We start from the raw sequence: 22,609 nt of genomic DNA on the forward strand, positions 1-22,609 counted from the left end.
ATCATCAAGAGACATATGTCACAGGATAGGTCGTTTAAAGCTTCCTGTTCACAAACGATAGATATCTGTGATTGTGTAAGATCCTAAGCGACAGGACGTAATATGGCTGTCCAGCTGACAAGAAAAAGTTGAGGTGAGTTGCAACAAAGAAACACAATATGTTTCTTTTTGGTCGAGATCCAACTTACGTCATTGTCATATAAGCTACCTGGCCTATTAAGGAAACGTGTAAAATATTTTCCTTCTGACGCGATAGTTATATTTTCCTTCATGCCGATGAATGTTGAAACCGCCTGTCAGTTTCAGAAGTGGACAAGTTTCGGCATTTCCACGCCGATTGATACCGGCACGTCTGTTGTGAATTACAAATATAACTGTTGTTGCAATATGGCCACAGGTACTTCTCATAGAAATGAAGAACCGTGTATAATTTGGTTAATTTTTATCTTTTACTTTGAGCAATGTGTAAGTGTTTGGGAAACATGATGAAGTAGGCTGGAGCCATAGGCAATTTGTGACAGCCAGACAGGAATCCTTTTAATGACATGAGCATATCTTGCATAGAAAATAGTTTCTTAGCTGATCAAGTCTAGACATCCTACAATATTTAATTTCAAATATACGTAATATATAACCATTATAAGAGATAAGAAATTTGGGGATCACAGTGCCTATTTCCACAAAGTGATCTCAGTGCTAAGGTGATTATAACTCCCATGCTTTACATAGGCTTATGATAGTCTTGGGCCTCTTGGCGCTAAGATTGCTTTGTGAAGTGTATGCTTTATGAAGATGGCATGAAATTTCTCCAACATAGACAACATTATCTGATTCTAACCTTATGTTAGCAACATTCATATCAGCATAGAAGACATTCTCCAAGTCTGTCATAATGTTATATTCAAAACATATCATATTATTCAACATATGAGAAAATATTCTCCACTCCTAAAACATGTGAAACAACAATATGCAGTGTTCAACATTATTCATAAAAATCAAGGGTCCTTGTTATGAGCTTAATATTAAAAAGATTGTAGCAACTCTCAAGGACCCCAAAACACTGAAATGATTGATGTAATGAAATCTGAACTGAATATATATTTTCATCACTGATCATGCTGATTTGTCTGCTAGCAGTTAGGTGCTGAGATGATGTAAAGTGGGGTTTAACATTTTGTTTAAGATTATTGCACTTTTATAGCAATATACATGCATGCATGTGTGTGTGGTTGTTTGGTGGCTGCTTGTTCTAGTCTGGATTGATGCTTTTATAGTGCTAGCCCACTGCGAAACTCAACGCCAGGCAAGGTAACAACAAATATCACCTTTTAACATCTTTTGGAATGACATGGCTAGCGTATAGAACCACCAACCTTCTTCTCTTGGCAGATGTTCTATCCACTAGGCCAGGGAGGCATTATCTGACCCCCACAGTTCACATTCTTTCAGTTAGCTGTAATTTCATAAATGGATCACCAAACATTACCACAGATGTTTAATTAGAGTGGAATTTTTTGGTTGGTTGTTTTTTTGACACTGCACTCTGCATAATTCCAGATATATAACGGTCTGAAAATAATCAAGTCTGGACCAGGCAATCCAGTGATTGATATCAGCGCATTCCTTTTTGCAATTCAGATATACCATATTCGACGTAATAAGTGCCCGAGGCGCTCTCAAAAATAAAAATAAGGGGTTCTTATTAGAATATAATTTTGGTGTGAAAAAAACAGAGTTGAAAGATTGTAAATTTCGTAGTTTATCATGCTGACAGCCCGAAATGATACAAAAGAAAAGTATGTGCATATCATACATGACAAGACCAAATGTATGTCCCGGGTGCCTGACCCCCTATTACCCAACCCTACCCAGATAACCGCTGTAAGTCTCAAGTTGGCTACAAAATGTACAATCAAGGATTGTCTTACAGGAGCCCTGGCAAAAACTACTGAGACACACATATAAAATGATCTGATCATGCATACATTGAAGTTGACTAAAGCTTTATCTTTACACAAACATGTTAAAGTCAGAAGGAATCTGTGCATAGTCAGAAAGAAATGAGAACATTTAGTGACTTGTAGTGTAAACATGGAGTTTGATTGTTATTGTCATTAAAACATTTATCAGGTGACGAACCACGGGTCTAGGTAGTCTTGTGGGTACCCGGGTCCTACTCAGGACCCACCCGACCCCAGTACCCGAGTTACCAGTCCCAGCTCTAATCACTTTGATATTCTGATTCATTGGGGTAGTTTCATTGGTTTTTGTTACCTCATTCTTTTTAATAAGCCTTACATAATGTTATTGTAATATGTGGCCAAGTTTGACATGATTCAAAATCATGGTGATCAGCACTTAGTAGGCGATGCTTAATATTGTTCAACGTTGTTTTTCTGGGAAAAACATAACTTTATTTCATGTTATTTGGTGAACACGATAAAGACCCAAAAGGATGAAATGAAACTGAATGGAAATTTAGTATGTCTGGTATTTTCCTGCTCTGCCAGTCTCAATGCCCGTTACATCATGGCAGTTTGGAGTGACAGTCAGCAGATCTGGACAAACCAGTGGTTGAGATCGTGAACATCAAACCTTGCATTTGGGATGCAATTTCACACCAGTGCATCTTGTTCTTCCTAATTCTTCTGTTGCATCATCAGTCTTTGACTTTAACCACTAGTCTGAAGCCTGAGCCTAGTAAAATACTCTTTGGTCTAGTATGCTCAGGTAAAGTAGTCCATACGATAGCATTAAACTATGGGTAAATGATGCTTTGAGAAATATTGAGACTGGTAGACTCAAAAGTATTTGGCACAGACAAATACCAATTCTGTGTGCCACAATATCTTCTTGTCCATGATATACAGGCTCAAGATAATGAAATGCATACTAGAACGATTAGTGTTTGAAAATACATGGTCAGTGTTCATTCTAGCAAGTGTAATTCAGTTATGAAGCCAGAAATATCACCTACATGCCGCATGTGTTTCCAATTCACGAGTCTCCTATTACAGTATATACATTAAGTACATGTTTTGCATAAATATTTGTCAGTGTGCTCCACTTGCAGATATATTTAAATCCGATCGAAATGCAGATGGCATTATGAAGGAAGTTCCATACCATTGCATGACACCCTTGTCACCTATCTTTAAGCTCAGGGACAATTTGATGCTGTAAGGAGCTTTAAACTAACGTCACTTCCATAATTTCCGTCAGAGCACTGATCATGCTGGTGATGCTAATCACACTGTCTAGACTACGACTGGACGAAGTCATCCAGCTTATCATTCTCAATATCTGCTTTGGCTGGGTCTTAAGTCATTCACTTTGATTGAGCAGCTCCGTTGCGTCACATTCAGCATGCGTAGGCGACCAAGTCTTCAACATGTTCAAAGGGGCTGCATTACTTTATGCAGAGTTGTGTCCCTTAGCCATGCCAGTATCCACTGGTCCTTGGTTTGAATACGAAGAGCCCTGATTATGTTCCTCAGCTTGTCATAATATCCTTGTTCATGGATTTCGCCAAAGTGGTAAACATCTTCAACCTGTGTCACTTACAATATAATGTATATAAACATGATAAGATAAAGATCAAAATGCTCAGTATCATAGACAGTAATACAGCATAAGGCTTCTCTTGCTTTTTAAATCTATATTTACACAACTAAATAAATACTATAATGCAAGGTTTTGTAATAAGCAGTGTGCCTTTAGTTCATACATATTTGAAATTAATAGATTCTTTTTGGTAAGTGGGGGCACGGGTGACCCGGTCATCTGAATTGCATCCCTTTGGCACACCAGAAACCTCTGATTGTGGGTTCAAATCCCGGTTCACCCTGATTAAGTTTCTAGATTTGTCAGCACCATACCCGTGCTCATGGGTTTTCCTGAAAGGGTAAACGTCTGAGACCTGCATCACTGGGGGCTTTCCTCCTCTGACATGCCCTGATATAACTGGAATACTGTTAAAAGCAGCGTTAAAACAAACAAACTCACTCACTCACACTTTTAGTAAGCAAGGTAATCATCGATAAAATCCTGAAACTGTTGCATAAATGCTGGAATCACTGCAATTTCTTAAATATTTCGTACTATCAAAATATTACAAAGGAACTATATCTATGTGATATGTTAAGAATCTCGTATTAACTAATTAAGTATTTACAATGTAGCCATCATTTGTTTGGGATCAGTCCACTCAGTCGGCTGTACAACATATTCATTACCTTATCATCCAAACATGGCTACCCAGGTGCACGTAACATGCTCTACACCCCACCCCTACTGTCGCAATGTCAGTCTAGTCTAAAGCCCTTGTTTAATACTAACAGACAATCATAGTTTTTTGCTGCTTTGCTTCTGTTTCCGTTCGTCACTGACAGTATGTTATTTAACTCTGCACCCATCTATGTTCCAACTATATGACAGAGGTCTGTATGTCAGAACTGGTCTGGACCAGACAATCCCCTGATTGACATCAGCATCTACCCACACAACTGGGATACTATGACATGCAATTAACCAACTCCCCTGGCCTGACCATCGATCTATTTAGTACATTAGTATGTAGTAGGGGTGAAACGATACATCGGTGCATGCAATGATACGATACACAATACATTTTATTCTATCTGGATACAAGACGACACCCTTGCTAAAATATATTACTTACTCCTCATTTAATGACCCCCAGCAATTTTGTCAGTCAAAAATTACAAAATGTGTTGTTATTAGTGTTCCAAGTTCACTACTATAAATAGCAGCTACGGACATGTGTCTACAGCTACCTTTTCCTTTAGAACAGTCAAGAAGTTGCCATGCAATTTGACGTGACTATGTCAGTATGTGTATCGCGATATGTATCATATCGTTACCTATGTATCGTATCGTTACCTATGTATCGAGATATGTATCATATCGTGACCTTGCTTTATGGTTTCACCCCTACCATTTAGTCACCTCTTGCGACCTGCATGGATTGCTGGGGACCATTGCTAGAGTCCCCACATGTGTATTGCTGGAGACAAATGGCATGAGGATATGTTATATGCTTTTTATCAGATATCCTTCTATCATGTTCTATATAATGTACCAAATTTGACAATTATCATTTTGATTGAACCCTGCTGAAATGCTATGAAAAAGAATAAAATATGGACATTGGTAATACAGCAATATATATTGATGAATGGGAAAACCCAAGAGGCCTTCACCAAGCTTAATCTGATAATACCAGTAGGAAATACAAGATGTTTTAATGGTATAGCTTCTATTTCAAATGTTCGATATACTTGAGGAAATAACTAGTTCCATTTTTTTTAACTATCTCCATGATGTCTAAATTAGTACAGCTCATTTCGTGTAAATAATCTAAATAGTTCTTCCCATCCTGAAGATTTGGTGGGAGAGAGTACCTACTATCTATGCTCATGTTTCTATATCCATGTCATCCACAGTGGTAGGAACTAACAGTTTTAGCCCACTAGTCCTGATAATCATAGTCCTGCACCATGACTGTGGAATATATTCATTTTATAAAAAAATAATGATCTAGAAACGTATACTAAGGCAAGTCTAGCCAGCTTTAGCTATCTCTATTCCCATCGGGAAAATTATTAATTTGTTTTTAGAGTCAGGAATGGTATTGTGTAATATAAGATTTCATAGACTAAATGTTAGTCTATGATAATGATAACATATAGCAAAACCCATAAAAATGGCAAATTTCTACTTGTCCTTATGATATCTTAACTATTGTGCAGTTGGACTAGGCAAGGACTACAGAACTAGTGCCAGTTTCTAACACTGACCCATGTGTCAGTCCCAAGGGTATAATTGCAACATCTTCGCTACGGAGGAACTTGGTCCTTTGAGTGATGTGGTCCCTCTAACATCGCCGACTTGCAGTGTGATTATCACAAGGAATAGGAAGCAGTGAAGACAAACAGATTGGGTCTTTACTGGCTGGTGACCTACCAGCTTCATCAGCACCACCATCAGTGTCAGGCTTTGAAAGTCCTTGTATAGAGTGTCAGTGGCATGATCAGATTGTAAAGTCATGGTTCAAATACGTTCCTATGCCTGAAGGCTTTTCAGGTGAAAGTTTTCATCCTGAATAGGAATAGGTTTCAGTTCTAACATAGAATGATTTATGTGTATTTGACAAAACTCCACCTCGGTCACACATTTGTTAACTACAAGAATAGAATAGACGTCACATGCATATTGGCACACCCTCTTACACATGATAATAATTATGATAAGCTGCTTGCATTCAGACGAGGAGTACACATGGTTATAAAGATGAAACGATACACCAGAGTTTTCATACGACAACAGGGGTAGTCAGGTAGCCTAGTGGTTAAAGCATTCGCTCGTCATGCCGAAGATCCAGGTTCGATTCCCGACATGGGTACAATGTGTGAAGCCCATTTCTGGTGTCCCCCACCGTGATATTGCTGGAATATTGCTAAAAGCGGCGTAAAACCAAACTCACTCACTCACTCACTCACATGACAAAGAAAGTCAATGCCTAACATATTGGTGGTCAATGAGCATTTGTGAGTGGCTTCATAAACATCTCTTGAATGATCAACTTAGAATGGTATAATGAGCACCAAGACATGTTAGAATAGAAAGTTACATTTAGATTTGTGGGTATGTCCTCTGTAGGCCATTAAGCAAATATTTATCCTTTGAAGTAAGAATCTTACAGACAATTAACTTTTGATGGAAACAGAATCAACAACTTGTAAGTCTCAACTACCTCATTAACTGTCGTGTGTTTGCAGCTGAGCTATATTTATATATTGGATGTTTATTGCTAACCAATTGAACTCTTCCACTTCATTAGAACCACATTGAGGTGTATTAGTAGTCTTGACGTAGCATATTCCCTGAAATAGATGTTATGTGTAAACTTAATAAAAGGCATTCTATAAGGCTGTCAATGAGTATTAAAGGGACCCTGAAATCTCATATGGTCAAAGCTAGAAAAGGTGATGACAGCGATAGAAACTGGCACTATCAGCACAGTCCTTGCCAAACTTCCTAATAGTTATCATAAGAACTAGTATTATTGTGCCAATATTTAAGGGTTTTACTATATGTTATCATTGTAAGGACTAATGGACTAAAAATTCTGCTAAAGGCTGCTAGAGCTGAGAAGGGATGAGAATAGAATGGCAGTGATTGTTTTATGAAATATATGCTTTGGGTGGAATCAGAAAAAGTGACTTATTCTTGGCGTGGCTGTCCTTTTCAATGTAATAGTTATCAAGGTTTCATCATTTCCCAGTGTCATGCCTGTTATGAGACTGTAAGAGGGGATTGGTTGTTCATAATGGCTGCTCTGAGACCTGGCTGAGTGTCACCCTTCTCCGAAAACGTAGTTGACCCTCCCACTATCTACCACTCTATTGGTTCTGGGCCCGATTTAACTGAGGAATATTCTTTGGCATTGATAAGTCCAGTATGAGTACTGCGAACAATTATATCTCTGAAGCATGGGTGGCACGGGTGGCCCAGTCGTCTAAGGCGCCGCAATTCGCTGTGCAGAGTTGCATCCCTAGGGCACACCAGAAACCTATGATTGTGGGTTCGAATCCCTGTTTCGCCCTGATTATGTTTCTAGGTTTGTCAGCACCATACCCGGGCTCGTGGGTTTCACCGAAGTGGTAAACGTCTATGACCTGCATCACTTGGGGCTTTCCTCCCACATTAAGCTGACACGCCGTGATATAACTGGAATACTGTTAAAAGCGGCGTTAAACACAACTCACTCACTCTTAAGCATGATAAGACTAAACTTCTCTAAATCTGAGAGTTATCTGGACGAATCTGTCCGTCTGTCTATGTGTGTGTTTGTCTATGGTGTAGATATTATTTCACTGTTCTCTTTTCTTTAACAGTTTTTATACTGAAACTTCAATCCAAAATCAACTATTGTGGAATAGTGTTTGTATTGATAGGGTTCTGAACATAAATGCTAAATCAGTTACTCAGGTGAAAAGTGTATGTAAACATCAGTTTGGCCTTGACATGTTCTTCTAGCATGTCTAAAAAGACATCACTATTCATCCATGGACCAGGAAGTGAAAGCAGATAGCTGATGTGAATGTGTCTGTTAAATGCTACATCCTCTTGATGTCCATCCTCTGCCCACATCACTCCCGCTGGACCTCTGCCCACATCACTCCCTCTGGACCTCTGCCCACATCACTCCCATTGGACCCCTGCCCTCATCACTCCCAGTGGACCTCTCTCAGCGTGATGGTCAGTCAAATGGGCAGTCATGGTAATGGATTTACTGTAAAGGGAAGGTCGGATCGCTTTACTGGTAGAAGTGTTGATGTGCATCAGGAAATTTATGACTTGTGCGGTCATTCTCATCTGCTGGCATGGAAACAAATGATATGTTTGTGAGAGTTTTGTATATTGCCTTAGGCAGGTGTTCGGATACACGCCGAAATAGTTTGTTTTGGAAATGAAGATTATGCTCGTGCCTACTTACTGCTTATAAAGCATGTGTTATACCTACGTGAACTTACAGCTACGAGTTGGCAAACACTGCCAAGATTTTGCTAGAACTGTTTTGTGGTATTGCTTTTATGTACTGCTATTCAAATACCATCCAGTGCCCATGTGTGACTGATAATAACGGTGGTGGAAATACAGAGTGTCGGGGAGTTTCAAAGTGGTAGCTTTTAAGGGGAGACCGGTACTCATTCCCATAAATGATATTAACTTGCTCCTCTCAATAGGATATTACAATGATTAAAGTTGTTTTTCCCATAACCGTGAGTTATTTTAGGGGAGTTTACTGTGTAAAACAAATGTATTAAGCCTCCAGACAGGTGTGGGTCTAAGTATAGCATTGATGTGTGTAGGGATAGGCCGCCCCCTGAAGTCAGTCATGTGGAAAATACTGTTGATACCGCCACTTGTCTCATTGTGTGTCCTTGTTTACAGTCCAGTCATCGTGTGTGGACAGACAAGAAATAATGTATGCATTTGCTATATTTACACATGATTGCCTGGCTTAATCTTTCAAGCTGCAACGTGTTAAATGAATTTGGCCCCATAAATAAAAAGTATTCACTACAGCACTATAGATATTCAAGAGGTCACTGCAAGTAACATTTTTAGTCAACGTGTCCTTATAATGATAACATATAGAATTCTTTTTTTCAAAAGCACATTTCTACTACTGAGTACTAGTACTTATGATACCTTAACTATCATGACTGTTGGGCAGTTTGGCAAGGACTACAGGACTAGTGACAATTCCTACGCTGGGTCAGGGATCTTTGAGGTTTAACTGCTCTGCTTTCTACATATGATTCTAATCCAGGGACCCTAAATCTTTGTTTTAACTAATCAGTTTATGACGAGTACACTTTGCCTTTCATTCCTTATATCAAACACTGATTACCATTAGTTTCTACAACATTGTCCATACCTGTCATGCAGCAGTCATAATAAGATATATATCATGTCACAATATGTTATCTGACCCGTAAAGATCCGGGGTAGAATAGGTCTTCAGAAACCCATGCTTGCCGTAAAAGGCGACTATGCTTGTCGTAACAGGCGACTAACTGGATCGGGTGGTCAGGCTTGCTGACTTGGTTGATGCATATCCCAATTGTGTGGATTGATGCTCATGAGGTTAGGTTAGAAAATGAATCATTGACCACACACACAGTAACACAGAAGAGAAGGAAATCTATAATTGCAATTTGAGTTACAATGTTATGCTATCTGCAATTTGATTTGTATGCTAGAAACTTGGTTTGTTGTATATTTTGCTAGTATATTGCATCATTGCTCAAGTGAAAGACAAAAATATTGTTTGCTGATAAGAAACTGAAAGACAGTTTTGATAAAACAGTGAATTCTTAAATTGTGATTGGGTAGTCAATTGTTAGAAACTATATCCTACATGATGTGTGTCTCAACACCATTATCACTTCGTACATTTGGCTCAGGACTGAAACAAGGACTGGTCAGCTCAGTCAGTGACTCAGTATAATGTGTCTGAGTGAGGTATCCATGTTAAACTGCAGCAAAGTATCTCAGTAGGCCTGTACTATTAGATCAGCATTACTTCAGACTGGTACAATTTGCCCCCTCCATCACTCCCCCCCACACACACACACCACCCCCACCCCCCCAACACCCCCAACATACACACACACACACACACACACACACACACAAAACTCGTTGATATTGTTATGACCCAAAACAAGAAACAGACTGAGAGCATAAACATAAAATGTCGGCTGGATTCACTGAAGTTTACTTCTCAGTAGTATATGTCAAACACTAGCGGTGATGTTACAGGTGTTTGTAGATTGTGTAGTTACATCCGTCGTGGCAACACGAGGGCACATGTGATGTGACTGATGTAAGTCAATTGTTGAAGTTGAAAGTTTCAGAAGTGTGGACCTTTTTTTTGACTGTTTGAGTCATAAGGGAAATGTTATGCTTAATTTCGTTCCCTAACTGATGACCAGCAATTCAACACATCCATTTTGACAGACCCTAGTATAAATGTATGATATTAAGCAGATTGTGACTATCAAACAGGTATTAGTTCTTCTGACATATCTAAGTAAGTTCAAGACATCTTCATATTTAGGGCAGTGTTTGAGAACAGTCAAGGAATGATTCTCATTCTGTTAAATTATTTATACATAAGGAAATAGCATTAAGATGTCAAAGATGAAATGTTAAGCACAACACTTCAAAAGCTGGTAATATTTACGATCTGGGCAGATACTTTCAGAAAAGGCCAGATGTTCTTATCAAGTTCGGCCAGTGCTTCACCAGGTTGAAACTATCCAACACTGATATTATTATGATGTTATAGGTGTATCATTTTTACCAGATAAGCACTTGATCTGACATGATGCACTAAACTGACTTAACCTTATTGATAAGGATACTGGTTTGTAGCCACCACTACTGGCCTCGCGGCTCTCTGGGCTAGTTGATTTTATTGGTATAAGTAATGAAATTCAGGCAACTTCATGATCAAGATGATAAAGGGTTGTGTTGAGACAGTGTTTCTGGCCATCGTTGATAATGTCCTTGAGCAATGAAGTCCATTGTCCATTATGTTGAAAGGTTGCTTTGAGGGCTCTCACTCTTTTCTCTCACTCCCAAAGGTTCCGGAATCCTTTTCTTTCTGATCCCCAAAGGTCATAGCATCAAGGACAACCCTTTCCCTCTGAACACCAAGACTTCTAGTAGCATTGGCACCCCCTTTCTGTCCTCCCTACAAAGATTCTAGAACTCCTTCCTCTCTGACCCCAAAGGTTCTAGCAGCAAAGACAACCCTTTCTGACCAAACCAAGGCTTCTTGTAGTGTACAGGGCAGTCGGGTAGACTTGTAGTTAAAGCGTTCGCTCGTCACATCAAAGACCCAGGTTCGATTCCCGACATGGGTATAATGTGTGAAGCCCATTTCTGGTGTCTTCTACCATGATATTGCTGGAATATTGCTCAAAGCGACATAAAGAACATACTCACTCACTCTTGTAGTGTACCACCTCCTTTCTGACCCCTAAACATAGACTCTGCCAGCATAGCCAGCTCTTTCTCTCTGACTCAAAAACATCTTCTAGTAGAGTTTGCACGTTTTAAACTGATTCATTCTTATTTTGTGAATACTAGTTTTATATGGTCATTCTAAAGCTGGCATTATGGGAAGGGCAACCTTCAGTCCATGTCATCAGTGTTTCATGAATTCAGAGAAATAAGTGTTGGATACAATATCATCAGAATATTAAAAGAGTCATGTAACCATGGTTACTGAACACCTGAGCATGACATCTGTATTATTTTTCAAGTCTCATGTTAAAAAACATGTCCTTATAGCATAAGACACTGCATTCCAGGGTTAGAAAATGGCACTAGTCATATAGTCCTTGCCAAATGGCCCAATAGTTAAGGTATCACAAGGAATAGTAGAAATTTGCCCTTTTTAAGGGTTTTGCTATATGTTATCATTATAAGTAGTGGACCAAAACTGTTAGTTTCTAACTCTGTTCTTACCTTGTCAGCCTACTGATGGGGTTGACATTTTTGGTCATGTGGATAAGGCATTTGACCTTGGATCAGAAGGTCCATGGTTTGAATCCCCTCAAGGGGAATCACCCTTATCATGACCCTGTGCTGCTGGTGCTCCCAACCACCTCATTCCACAAAATAACTGTAGCTAAGGTTAACCTAAACCACTAAGGTTAGAATTAATGTGACCTTAGTCTGCTGTTACAACAGTTTCACAAAGCAACCTTAGCTCAGTGTGCCAACCTTAGCGCTTAGGTTGGGATCGTAAGGCTGTGTGACATCAATATCATCAGAATATTAAAAGAGTCATGTAACCATGGTTACTGAACACCTGAGCATGACATCTGTATTATGTTTCAAGTCTCATGTTAAAAAACATGTCCTTATAGCATAAGACACTGCATTCCAGGGTTAGAAAATGGCACTAGTCATATAGTCCTTGCCAAATGGCCCAATAGTTAAGGTATCACAAGGAATAGTAGAAATTTGACATTTTTTAGGGTTTTGCCTTGTATTATCATTATAAGGACTAGTGAACTAAAACAGTTAGTTTCTTCCACTGCATTCAGTATCTCAAAATAAACCCAGTTTTCATCAGTGTAAAGTGTGTCATGACTATGTGACATTTGGGTTCAAAATTTTTATTGAGATTTTGTGTTTCAGAAAAATAGGTCAGACTTCAGAATGTTAACACAGTTTCACAAATTGTATGTGCTTATCTTGTATTATAAAACCAAGTTGATATGATTGGCTAGTTGAAAGTAGTAAATTTTGCCTTTTAGTTTTCGGTCCTTTGACAGAATGACAATTCTGCAGTTGACAAATATATGAAGGTCTGCAACATTTCGGCCGAATTTTCACTTAGCGATTGTAGCACGACAACTGCTGTAAATTGATATTAAAGTATGTGTTTTACAATCTTCTTCACGCTACAATCAGTTTTTAGAATGCGGCCCAATTCTACAAAGCAAACTTAGTGCTACGACTAAAGTCAGTGTTAAATCATGGGGGTTGTAATTGTCAAAATTGTTTTGTGGAACGCAGCCTTGGTTAAAAAAACAACAACTTTTGTCAAACTTTGTGTTTACCACATACATACACATTTCACAACATCAGATTTCTCGTAGACGTGGCTACAGTTGAACCCCCAGTCTTTATGCTTCATTGAAACACAGCCTAACCCATGCTGATCACAGTTAATGGCATACATAATAGTTGTCAAAAATGATTCATTAGTACTTCCCTAGATTTTCCTCACGATAATATGGTCTGATTAATCTGTTACCAGCAAATTGTGAGTTTGGTAGAAACTGACGTTAATATTCCCACCAGTCTTCTGTCAATCAATCAGACTTATATCACATGACTGACAGCATCCCAACATGATAATGACCATGTGGAAAGGAATTTGTTGTAGTCAGTTCGGCCAATCCCTGTGCAGGTAATGAATCAATTAGTCGTGTCCAGACTGTGACAGGTGTTTTACCAGTCCTCGTTATCTCACCTGTCAGGTAACAACTGAGGTAATGTTAATAAGGTAATGCCACATTGATTGGTAGGTGGTTGATTTCTCCTGGATACTGTGAATGATATGTGCTTCAGTATTTTGCTGACCAGTTTGAAAGTGTGACGGTTGATATATGTAAGGTGTAGAATTTTTGTTCTTATAACCCAGTCAACCTCTCAGGTTTTGTTGTCAAACCCTTCAATTCCATCTTGACCCTCCCATATGGATTTCTTTTAGCAATATATGATTATTGGTGAGGTGAGGTGAAATGGGGTTTAACGTTGCGGCCTAGATTATTGCACTTATATAACGACGTGGGGGGTTTGGGGGTACACTATTCCAGACTGATGCAGATTTATAGTGCTAGCCCACTGAGATACCATGCCGCAGTATAACATGAATACCCAACTCAGACACAGTATACTGACTCCAAGCCGACCAGTCCTTGTTGTAGACCCTTAATGCCGAGCACAAGGCAGGGTAACAACAAGAACCATCTTTTAACATCTTTTGGTATGATGCGGCCGGGGATTCGAACCCTGGACCTTCCGCTCTCCAGGCAGACGCTCCATCACTAGACCACAGAGGCAGTCATATGATTAGTGAAATAGTGTGATGGATGATACTTCCGTTATATTAAATAAACAGGTTCCCAGATCTGCTGTAGATACAATGTATGATTGGACGGATGAGGTGAACATCCAAGTTTAGATAACATTTTTCTCCACAATCAATTAGGAACAATAATAATTGATTGTATGTCATAACAGTGATTGGTAACATGGCTTATGACCAATCATCTAAATATATCTAATTGTATCTAATCTTATCTGATATAATCAACAATCTTGTAACAGTAACATTTTATCTCTGCACATGTGTGTGTGGCTGCTTATATTACTCAGACTGGAGATATTTGCTAGCAGACAGGCAATATGTCTTGGATTTGTTTCTAATCATGCTAAATGGACATGAGAATGTAACCGTGTGTCCAATCATCACCAACATAAGCTTGCTAAATGTCTGAGGTGTCAGTTAGGTGGTGAGGTAACATCATGTTCAAGAATATTGCACTTCTATAGTGATGTACATGCATGTGTGTTTGTGTATGTTGGGAGTGTAGTGGGACGATGCATCGGTGGATCGTGATATTTCATTTCTCGATTCAATAATTGATCACAATCTCACACCAAGTAAAAAGTATCGATTCTAACCTTAAATGTATTCTTTAATAAATGTAACACCAAACACTAATTACAAGTGAAAATGAGTCGTGAAAAGGTACATATTTTCATCCATTGTGCCATACTTGACACTGCCAACAGTAATTTGTTAGTGTGCCAGGTGGCTTACGCACCACTGATAAGACCACATGCGATTATCGTGATACGAAACGGATCATGAGCAAGGTATCATGACACATATCGGATCACACAGTTGTTGTATCATCCCAGCCCTAGTGCTAGCCTACTGAGATACCATGCCGCAGTCTAACATGAACACCCCACACAGACACAGTGTACCGCACCGACCAGCCTTGTTTTATTCTCTTATGCAGAGTGCCAGGCAGGGTAAAAACAAGTACCATCTTTTCACGTCTTTTGGTATGACGCATCCTGGGATCAAACCACCGACCTTCCTCTCTCCTGGCTGACTCAGATGTGTATAATATGTGGCATTTGTTTACACATGTTACTATGACTGGTGTTCTCTTACATCTTGTTCTTGGTATGGAACTTGGGGGCACGGGTGGCCCAGTTGTCTAAGGCGCCGTGATTCGCTTTGCAGAGTTGCGTCCCTTGAGCACGCCAGAAACCTATGTTTGTGGGTTCGAATCCCGGTTCGCCCGGATTATGTTTCTAGGTTGGTTTGTCGGCACCATACCCTTGCTCGTGGGTTTCACCAAAGTGGTAAACTTCTGAAACCTGCATCACTTCGGGCTTTGCTCCCACATTAAGCTGACACGCCGTGATATAACTGGAATACTGTTAAAAGCGGCGTTAAACCCAACTCACTCACTCACTCACTGGTATGGAACTTCATGCTGCATTAGTTAGCAGTGAATAATATTCAATGGGTGGTGCAAATTCTTAAAACAAGCTGACATGTTTTAAGTTCTTCTATACTTCTCCATTTTTTAGGAACATCAAGTGGACTATGTCGACACATTTAGAAAGATATAACAGCTAAAAAAGTCCCATTGATTTGCCATTTGGAAATTGACTCATTGATGGAACTTTTACCAGAAGGGTCAAAATTAAATCCTGCCTCCAAGCATAAGCCAATTAGCTAAATGTTAAAGCTACCCTAAGGCCAGTTGATTTTATTTTTCCAGGTTGTCTTTCATGTTGGCATCAGGGAGTCTTGGAGGGTTTGAAATACAGCTCAGCTTCTGTTTGTAGGGGGGGCACGGGTGGCCCAGTTGTCTAAGGCGCCGCGATTCGCTGTGCAGAGTTGCGTCCCCTGGACACGCCAGAAACCTATGATTGTGGGTTCGAATCCCGGTTCGCCCAGATTATGTTTCTAGGTTTGTCAGCACCATACCCGTGCTCGTGGGTTTCACCGAAGTGGTAAATGTCTGAGACCTGCATCACTTCGGGCTTTCCTCCCACATTAAGCTGACACGCCGTGATATAACTGGAATAATGTTAAAAGCGGCGTTAAACCCAACTCACTCACTCTGTTTGTAGGCTTGCTTTGTTGAAGAGAGGAATTTTGATGTTGGCTTTCCAGGATATTACAGGCACATTAATAATAAATGTACTAAAACAATAACAGAATTTGGTGTTTAGAAAATTAAAAAAGGACCAGCTGATATTTGTGTTGGTAATTGACCTAAAAATGTGTGATTAATTGATTGATAATCAATAATTTGTTAATGTTGACAAACATTTGGAAGTTCATGACCATTTTTTACGGATGTTTTTCCATCTCTGTACCTTTTCGTTACGTGCACATTAGTCCTGTTATAGCACAATCTGGTTGTTAAAAGTGTTCAGTGTATTTCTGGCTTTATGTTTTAAGTCTATTTCATTAATTATATTCGACCCGTAAGATCCGGGATAGAACAGGTCTTGAGCAACCCATGCTTGCCATAAAAGGCAACTATGTTTGACGTAAAAGGTGACTAACGGTATTGGGTGGTCAGACTCGCTGACTTGGTTGATGCATGTCATCGATCCCAACAGCGTGGATCGATGCTAATGATGTCAATAACTGGATTGTCCCATCAAGACTTGATTATTTACAGACCGTAGTCAAACAGCTGGAATATTGCTGAGTGTGGCATTAAACAACAAACAAACAAAAACAACAATAAAAACATAAATTATATTCAATGTTACATTCAATAGGGCTTACATAAACTTTGGCTAAAAAATTGGATGAAACACTTATGTGGGTGAGTGAGTTGGGTTTAACGCCACTTTGAAAAGTATTCCAGTTATATCACATTGTTATCGTTTATGTATAACATGGTATAAGAAAACGTCATTCCGAAAGGACTAGTGACATGTCCTTGTGACCTAACACTTTTACCATTAAAGGGCAAGTTCACACGGAAATGAACCATTTTTTCTTGTACTTTTTCCACATTAAAAGTGTTAACATAGAAGTGTCATAGACAAAAATATGAAAACATCATATTTAATTAACATATTTTTTGCACTGAAACGATTTATATTTTTCACTTTTACCAACTGTTCTATTTCCATAACAAAAACACCATGGCTTATGCCCCTTGCAATATGACGTCATTGGTGCCAATTGATAAACATTATGACGTCATCATGCTTTGTTAGAGCCGCTTCACGTGGTGTAGGTACAGTTTTGTGATTCTAGCATCTCAGATGCCAGCCAGAATTGTGTTATGCTGAGTCACCACTGCGCCGGAGTGTGTCGTAGACCATGTTGTTTTACCGCAAACTGGTCCTTGATATCTTTTGCGTTGAGAATAGACAGGGACCCAGTTGAATTGGCACCAATTACGTCATAATCTAAGGGGGATAACTCAGGCCTATTTCGCTCGTAAAACGAAGGCCTCATAACGGCATATCACTTTCACACTATTGTGAGCTTCCTACTTTCACTGTGAAAAAAATGAGTGTATATTTTCAAACACAGATACTAACTAATTCTAAAATTGCGTTTTGTTTAGAAAAAGAAAGAAAGTGATTTTTGCGTGTACACTTCCCCTTTAAGTAGATGGTATCTCTGAAGCATGTCATTTTTATGGACAAGTGAAAATATAACTTAATATCGAATAAGTGAAAATAATATCTAACCGTTTATAAACATGTTAAAATTGCCATTTGAACTCATTTCTGTAAGCCCTAAGTCCCATTTCCACAAATGTCATCATTTCAGGCCAACTATGCATAAATGCTCTTCTATATGCACAGGTGCTTTCTTACACACCAGTGAGTAAAAAATCCATTTGAGATAACTGGCATCAAACATCAGTGAGATCAAATTCATGGTCTTTGAACTATGGTGATGAACTAAGGTCAGATTATGACAGACAACCTTCCTTGATAAGTTTCTTGTGCATCAGTCCACTTCACCTACATCTGTGTCAAAACTGTATAGTCATAGTGTGTTTAATACATGTTCTTGGATCTTATCTAGTTTGCAATATCACCATCTCCTTGACAATCCACAGATATTGCTGAAACTTTTTAGTGGAGGGTCACAAGGAATGAGTTATAAGTAAGCAGTAAGGCGGATGACGTCATTCAGGACCATAGTGTTATGTGTTAATGAACTGCTACTACGAGGCTATAGACAACATTTGCATTGTTTAATATGTGAGATTTTAGGGTGTGTAAGAAACAGATTACTGCACGTGTCATGATACCATTTATCTTGCTCCTCGTTTAAAAATGGCTTGTTTTCGCTTGTTAGATATGTTTTGAAAAAAATTACCGGTATAAGATAAGTTGTAGCTGATGGACACATGTGTGGCAATCTTATTTTTACTACAGTCCCTTTCAAAAAGATCTTTCACTTCGGTTCCATATCATGAAGTTCTGACAAATCTGCCACGCTAGCTGCAGGTTGTGTGAGGTGACCTGTGAGAGATCTTTGTTGATGTTGATCGCCAAATCAAAATGAGGGATGATAGGGGTTTTGAGCCAATCAGATGTCAGCTTTCTGAATTAATTCGACCAATTCTTAATTTTGTCAATTTTGTCTGTTATAAATTGCAGTTCCTATCACTCACTCACTCACTCACTCACTCACTCACTCATACAGAAAATTTATGATCTTCCATTTTTTTTGTATAATGGAATCTATGACATGTAAGTTTTAGATTTACAATCAGAACTAGATTTTGTCAATTATATCATGGAAATTTATTATCATTAAACTGGAATATATGCTTTCCTTTTTTATGCGAGCATCATGCTGAACTTCTTTGAAATTAAACGATTGTGATGTAAATTCCATATGCCATTTAGATCAACAATGATATGAATATTCATTAGAATGTTACTCTGTAGTGTTCGAAATAAACAAATTGACAGGCAACCATCAGGACCACAGACTTCCAAAACTACAGGCCATCATTTTAAAAAACCCAGCAGCTTATGTATATGTGAGTTTATAAGCCATAAGGATCCATACAAATTTGAAACTATGGGCCTGCTACAAAATTTTCACGGGCCTACGGGCAGGCACTCGTTAGGCAAACTGTTACTATTGCTGTAGCATGTGATAGTATATAGTTAGGTACTGTTATGATATTGAGCCATCCTTGCCTGCTCTAATTGAGGTCATTTTCAATTGAACAGTAACTGGTACCAGTATCTGATTCATCTGGTACTGCTGTAGAAGCGAAAGATGTACCACTGCAGCCTGGTTTGAAAATACTTGAAAGATTACTTCTTCTTTTTTCAGTTTTGAGGCCATAATATAATGTTATTTGTCAAAACATGCCATAACCAATTCTTGACAGTGACAGACAGCAATACAAGCACCCTACTTATATATATATAAGGAAAGTATTGAAACTTGATATCTGATTGACTGGCACCAAAAGACTGCCAGTAAAGCTGTTCTATTTTTAGAAACTGGGTTTTCCAGCATTAGACAAATCTGATGTCATTCATATTTATTTTATCAATGGATATGTCAATTTCAAGTTTTGATATTTCGGCAGTATATGCAATTAGGTTATTAAGAGAACTGCATCACAACTGACACAATCAAGAAATTATTTTGCACATTTTCTGCTTAGATTTTCTGCGAACCCTGTCCAAACTGATTTGATAGTTCACCTGCCGCGACCTCTATCATGTCTATGGAGGGTTTGTTATTTGTTCATGCACGAGATATAGATAATCAGAGTAAGAGATCTGACTTAATGAGATTGATATACACTCTAGATGAAAAGTTATTTATGCTTGGACAATACACCAACTGTGAGATCCGATACATATCACGATACTTTGCTCACAACCCGATACATATTAATATTTACATTTGCTCTTAACTTTGGTTGAAAATGTTTACGTGTTCACTACTTATTTTCACTACCAATTAGTGTTTAGTATAACAGTTATGAAAGCAAACATCTATGGTAAGAATCCATATTTTATACTTAGTGTGTGACTGTGTTCGATACTTAACGAAACAATGTATCGATGAATCGTCCCCCCAGATCCTCGCCTTATTTCAGTGGGGTTTTTTTTAAAAAAAAAACATTCTCATCCTCGTATGTTCACTCACTTTGTAGAATATCTAGGAACAGGATGATCAGCAGCTATAGAAACTAAATCAATGATTAAGTCCACTAGTTCTTATGATTATAACTGGGGGCACGGGTGGCCCAGTCGTCTAAGGCGCCGCGATTCGCTGTGCAGAGTTGCGGCCCTTGGGTAGCCAGAAACCTATGATTGTAGGTTCGAATCACGGTTCGCCCCGATTATGTTTCAAGGTTTGTCAACACCATATCCGTGCTCGTGGGTTTCACCGAAGTGGTAAACGTCTGAGACCAGCATCGGCTTTCCTCCCACATTAAGCTGACACGCCATGATATAACCGGAATACTGTTAAAAGCGGTGTCACACCCAACTCACTCACTATGATTATAACTAGGGCTGGGATGGGTAACTCGGGCTGGGGGGTCCTGAGTAGGACCCGGTTACCAACAGGACAACCCGGATCCGTGGTTAGTCACGTGATATATTGTTTAATGACAAAACTCACTATGGCTCAGTGGTTACACACAAGTTTTTAATTTTTGCATTTCTTTTTGACGATGCACACATTCCTTTTAACTTTCACATGTTTGAGTAAAGAGAAAGCTTCAGTCAGCTTCAGTAAACGCATGATCTGATTGTTTGATACATGTATCTAAATAGTTTCGGCCAGGCCTGCAGGAAAACAATTACCAATCAGACATTTTGTTCCCAGCTCTTGAGACCTGCAGTGGGTACCCGGGTAGGGTCAGGTAATAGGTTGTCGGGTTCCCAGGTAGTAAGTTTGGACTCGTCCCAGCCCTAATTATAACATATAGGAAGGCCCTAAATAATGGCAAATGTCTACTGGTCCTTACGATATCTTACCCATGTTAACTATTAGGCAGTTTGGTAAGGACTGCAGGACTAGTGCCATTTTCTAATGCTGATGAGGATGAACACAGATTGGTGTACAATATAACACAAGAATCAGAGACAAATGAGGGTGTTAGTGGTATTTGTCTGTTAACACCTTATTGAGCAGGATATCACCATGGGATACAGAGAACAGCAGTTAATTACACTGTGACTTTGTTGACACATGACATTTCTGTTTCAGACCAATGGCTATCTGGCAATACCACTGACCAAGTCCACTCTGGTGGAACTGAGCTTTGAGAAAGATGATTAAACGTTTGAAGCGCCGGCTGTCCCTGACTCTTAGGGGAGGTCGTGCTGGTGAAGACAGTCTGTCAGAACTTGCAGAACAGTTAACAATAGAAGAAACGAGCGACATTGCTGTACGAGAAAATGGTGAGTTCATGTTGTTTTGCAGCCTGATGCTTTGTACAATGTTGTAGTATATGTATCAGTGAAATTATCTTCATTAGAATAGTAATGGTTTGGCATATATTGCCATTTAAATTTTATTCTTTGTGTTCTTGCTTTAGCATTGCTGTGTCTTTTAAAAATGTCAAGCCTCTTATTAGAAGGATATTACTTGGATTGGGTTTGTGAGTGAACTTTACTTTTCAGTTCATGAGCACGTTTGTTAAAGGGGAAGCGTACACGCAAAAATCACTTTCTTTCTTTTTCTAAACAAAACGCAATTTTAGAATTAGTTAATATCTGTGTTTGAAAATGTAAACTCATTTTTTTTCACAGTGAAAGTAGGAAGCTCACAATAGTGTGAAAATGATATGCCGTTATGAGGCCTTTGTTTTTCGAGCTAAACAGGCCTGAGTTATCCCCCTTAGATTATGACGTAATTGGTGCCAATTCAACTGGATCCCTGTCTATTCTCAACGCAAAAGATATCAAGTACCAGTTTGCGATAAAACAACATGGCCTACGACACACTCCGGCGCAGTGGTGACTCAGCATAACACTATGCTGGCTGGCATCTGAGACGCTAGAATCACAAACCTGTACCTACATCACGTGAAGCGGCTCTAACATAGCATGATGACGTCATAATGTTTATCAATTGGCAGCAATGACGTCATATTGCAAGGGGCATAAGCCATGGTGTTTTTGTTGTGAAAATAGAATACTTGGTAAATGTGAAAAATATAAATCGTTTTAATGCAAAAAATAGGTTAATTAATTGTGATATTTTTATATTTTTGTCTATGACACTACTAGGTTCATACTTTTAATGTGGAAAAAGTACAAGAAAAATAGGTTCATTTCCGTGTGTACTTGCCCTTGAGGAGTGAGGACCATTTCTCAGTTGTGCTTCAGGGTATAATGAAATAATACACATATATTGCAATTATACATTTCCTGGTAGCAGAACAACGATAACAATGAAACATTTCAATTGTTAACA

At 38.9% G+C, this 22,609-nt stretch overlaps 1 protein-coding gene across 1 annotated transcript in view; it reads left to right on the forward strand.

Annotated features, from left to right (window-relative positions):
* The first annotated feature begins 84 nt into the window (after positions 1-84).
* LOC139446123 (cyclin-dependent kinase 17-like) overlaps positions 85-22,609 on the forward strand; it is a 112,611-nt gene continuing 90,086 nt past the window's right edge. Inside the window, exons 1-2 of the mRNA XM_071227406.1 lie at positions 85-133; positions 21,398-21,591. Of these exons, the coding sequence (XP_071083507.1) occupies positions 21,462-21,591 (130 nt within the window). The 5' untranslated portion in view covers positions 85-133; positions 21,398-21,461. The remainder of the gene's footprint in view (positions 134-21,397; positions 21,592-22,609) is intronic.

The sequence above is a fragment of the Haliotis cracherodii genome, unplaced genomic scaffold (assembly GCF_022045235.1).
Source record: "Haliotis cracherodii isolate W230 unplaced genomic scaffold, xgHalCrac1.p SCAF_6, whole genome shotgun sequence".
NCBI classification, from domain to species: domain Eukaryota; kingdom Metazoa; phylum Mollusca; class Gastropoda; order Lepetellida; family Haliotidae; genus Haliotis; species Haliotis cracherodii.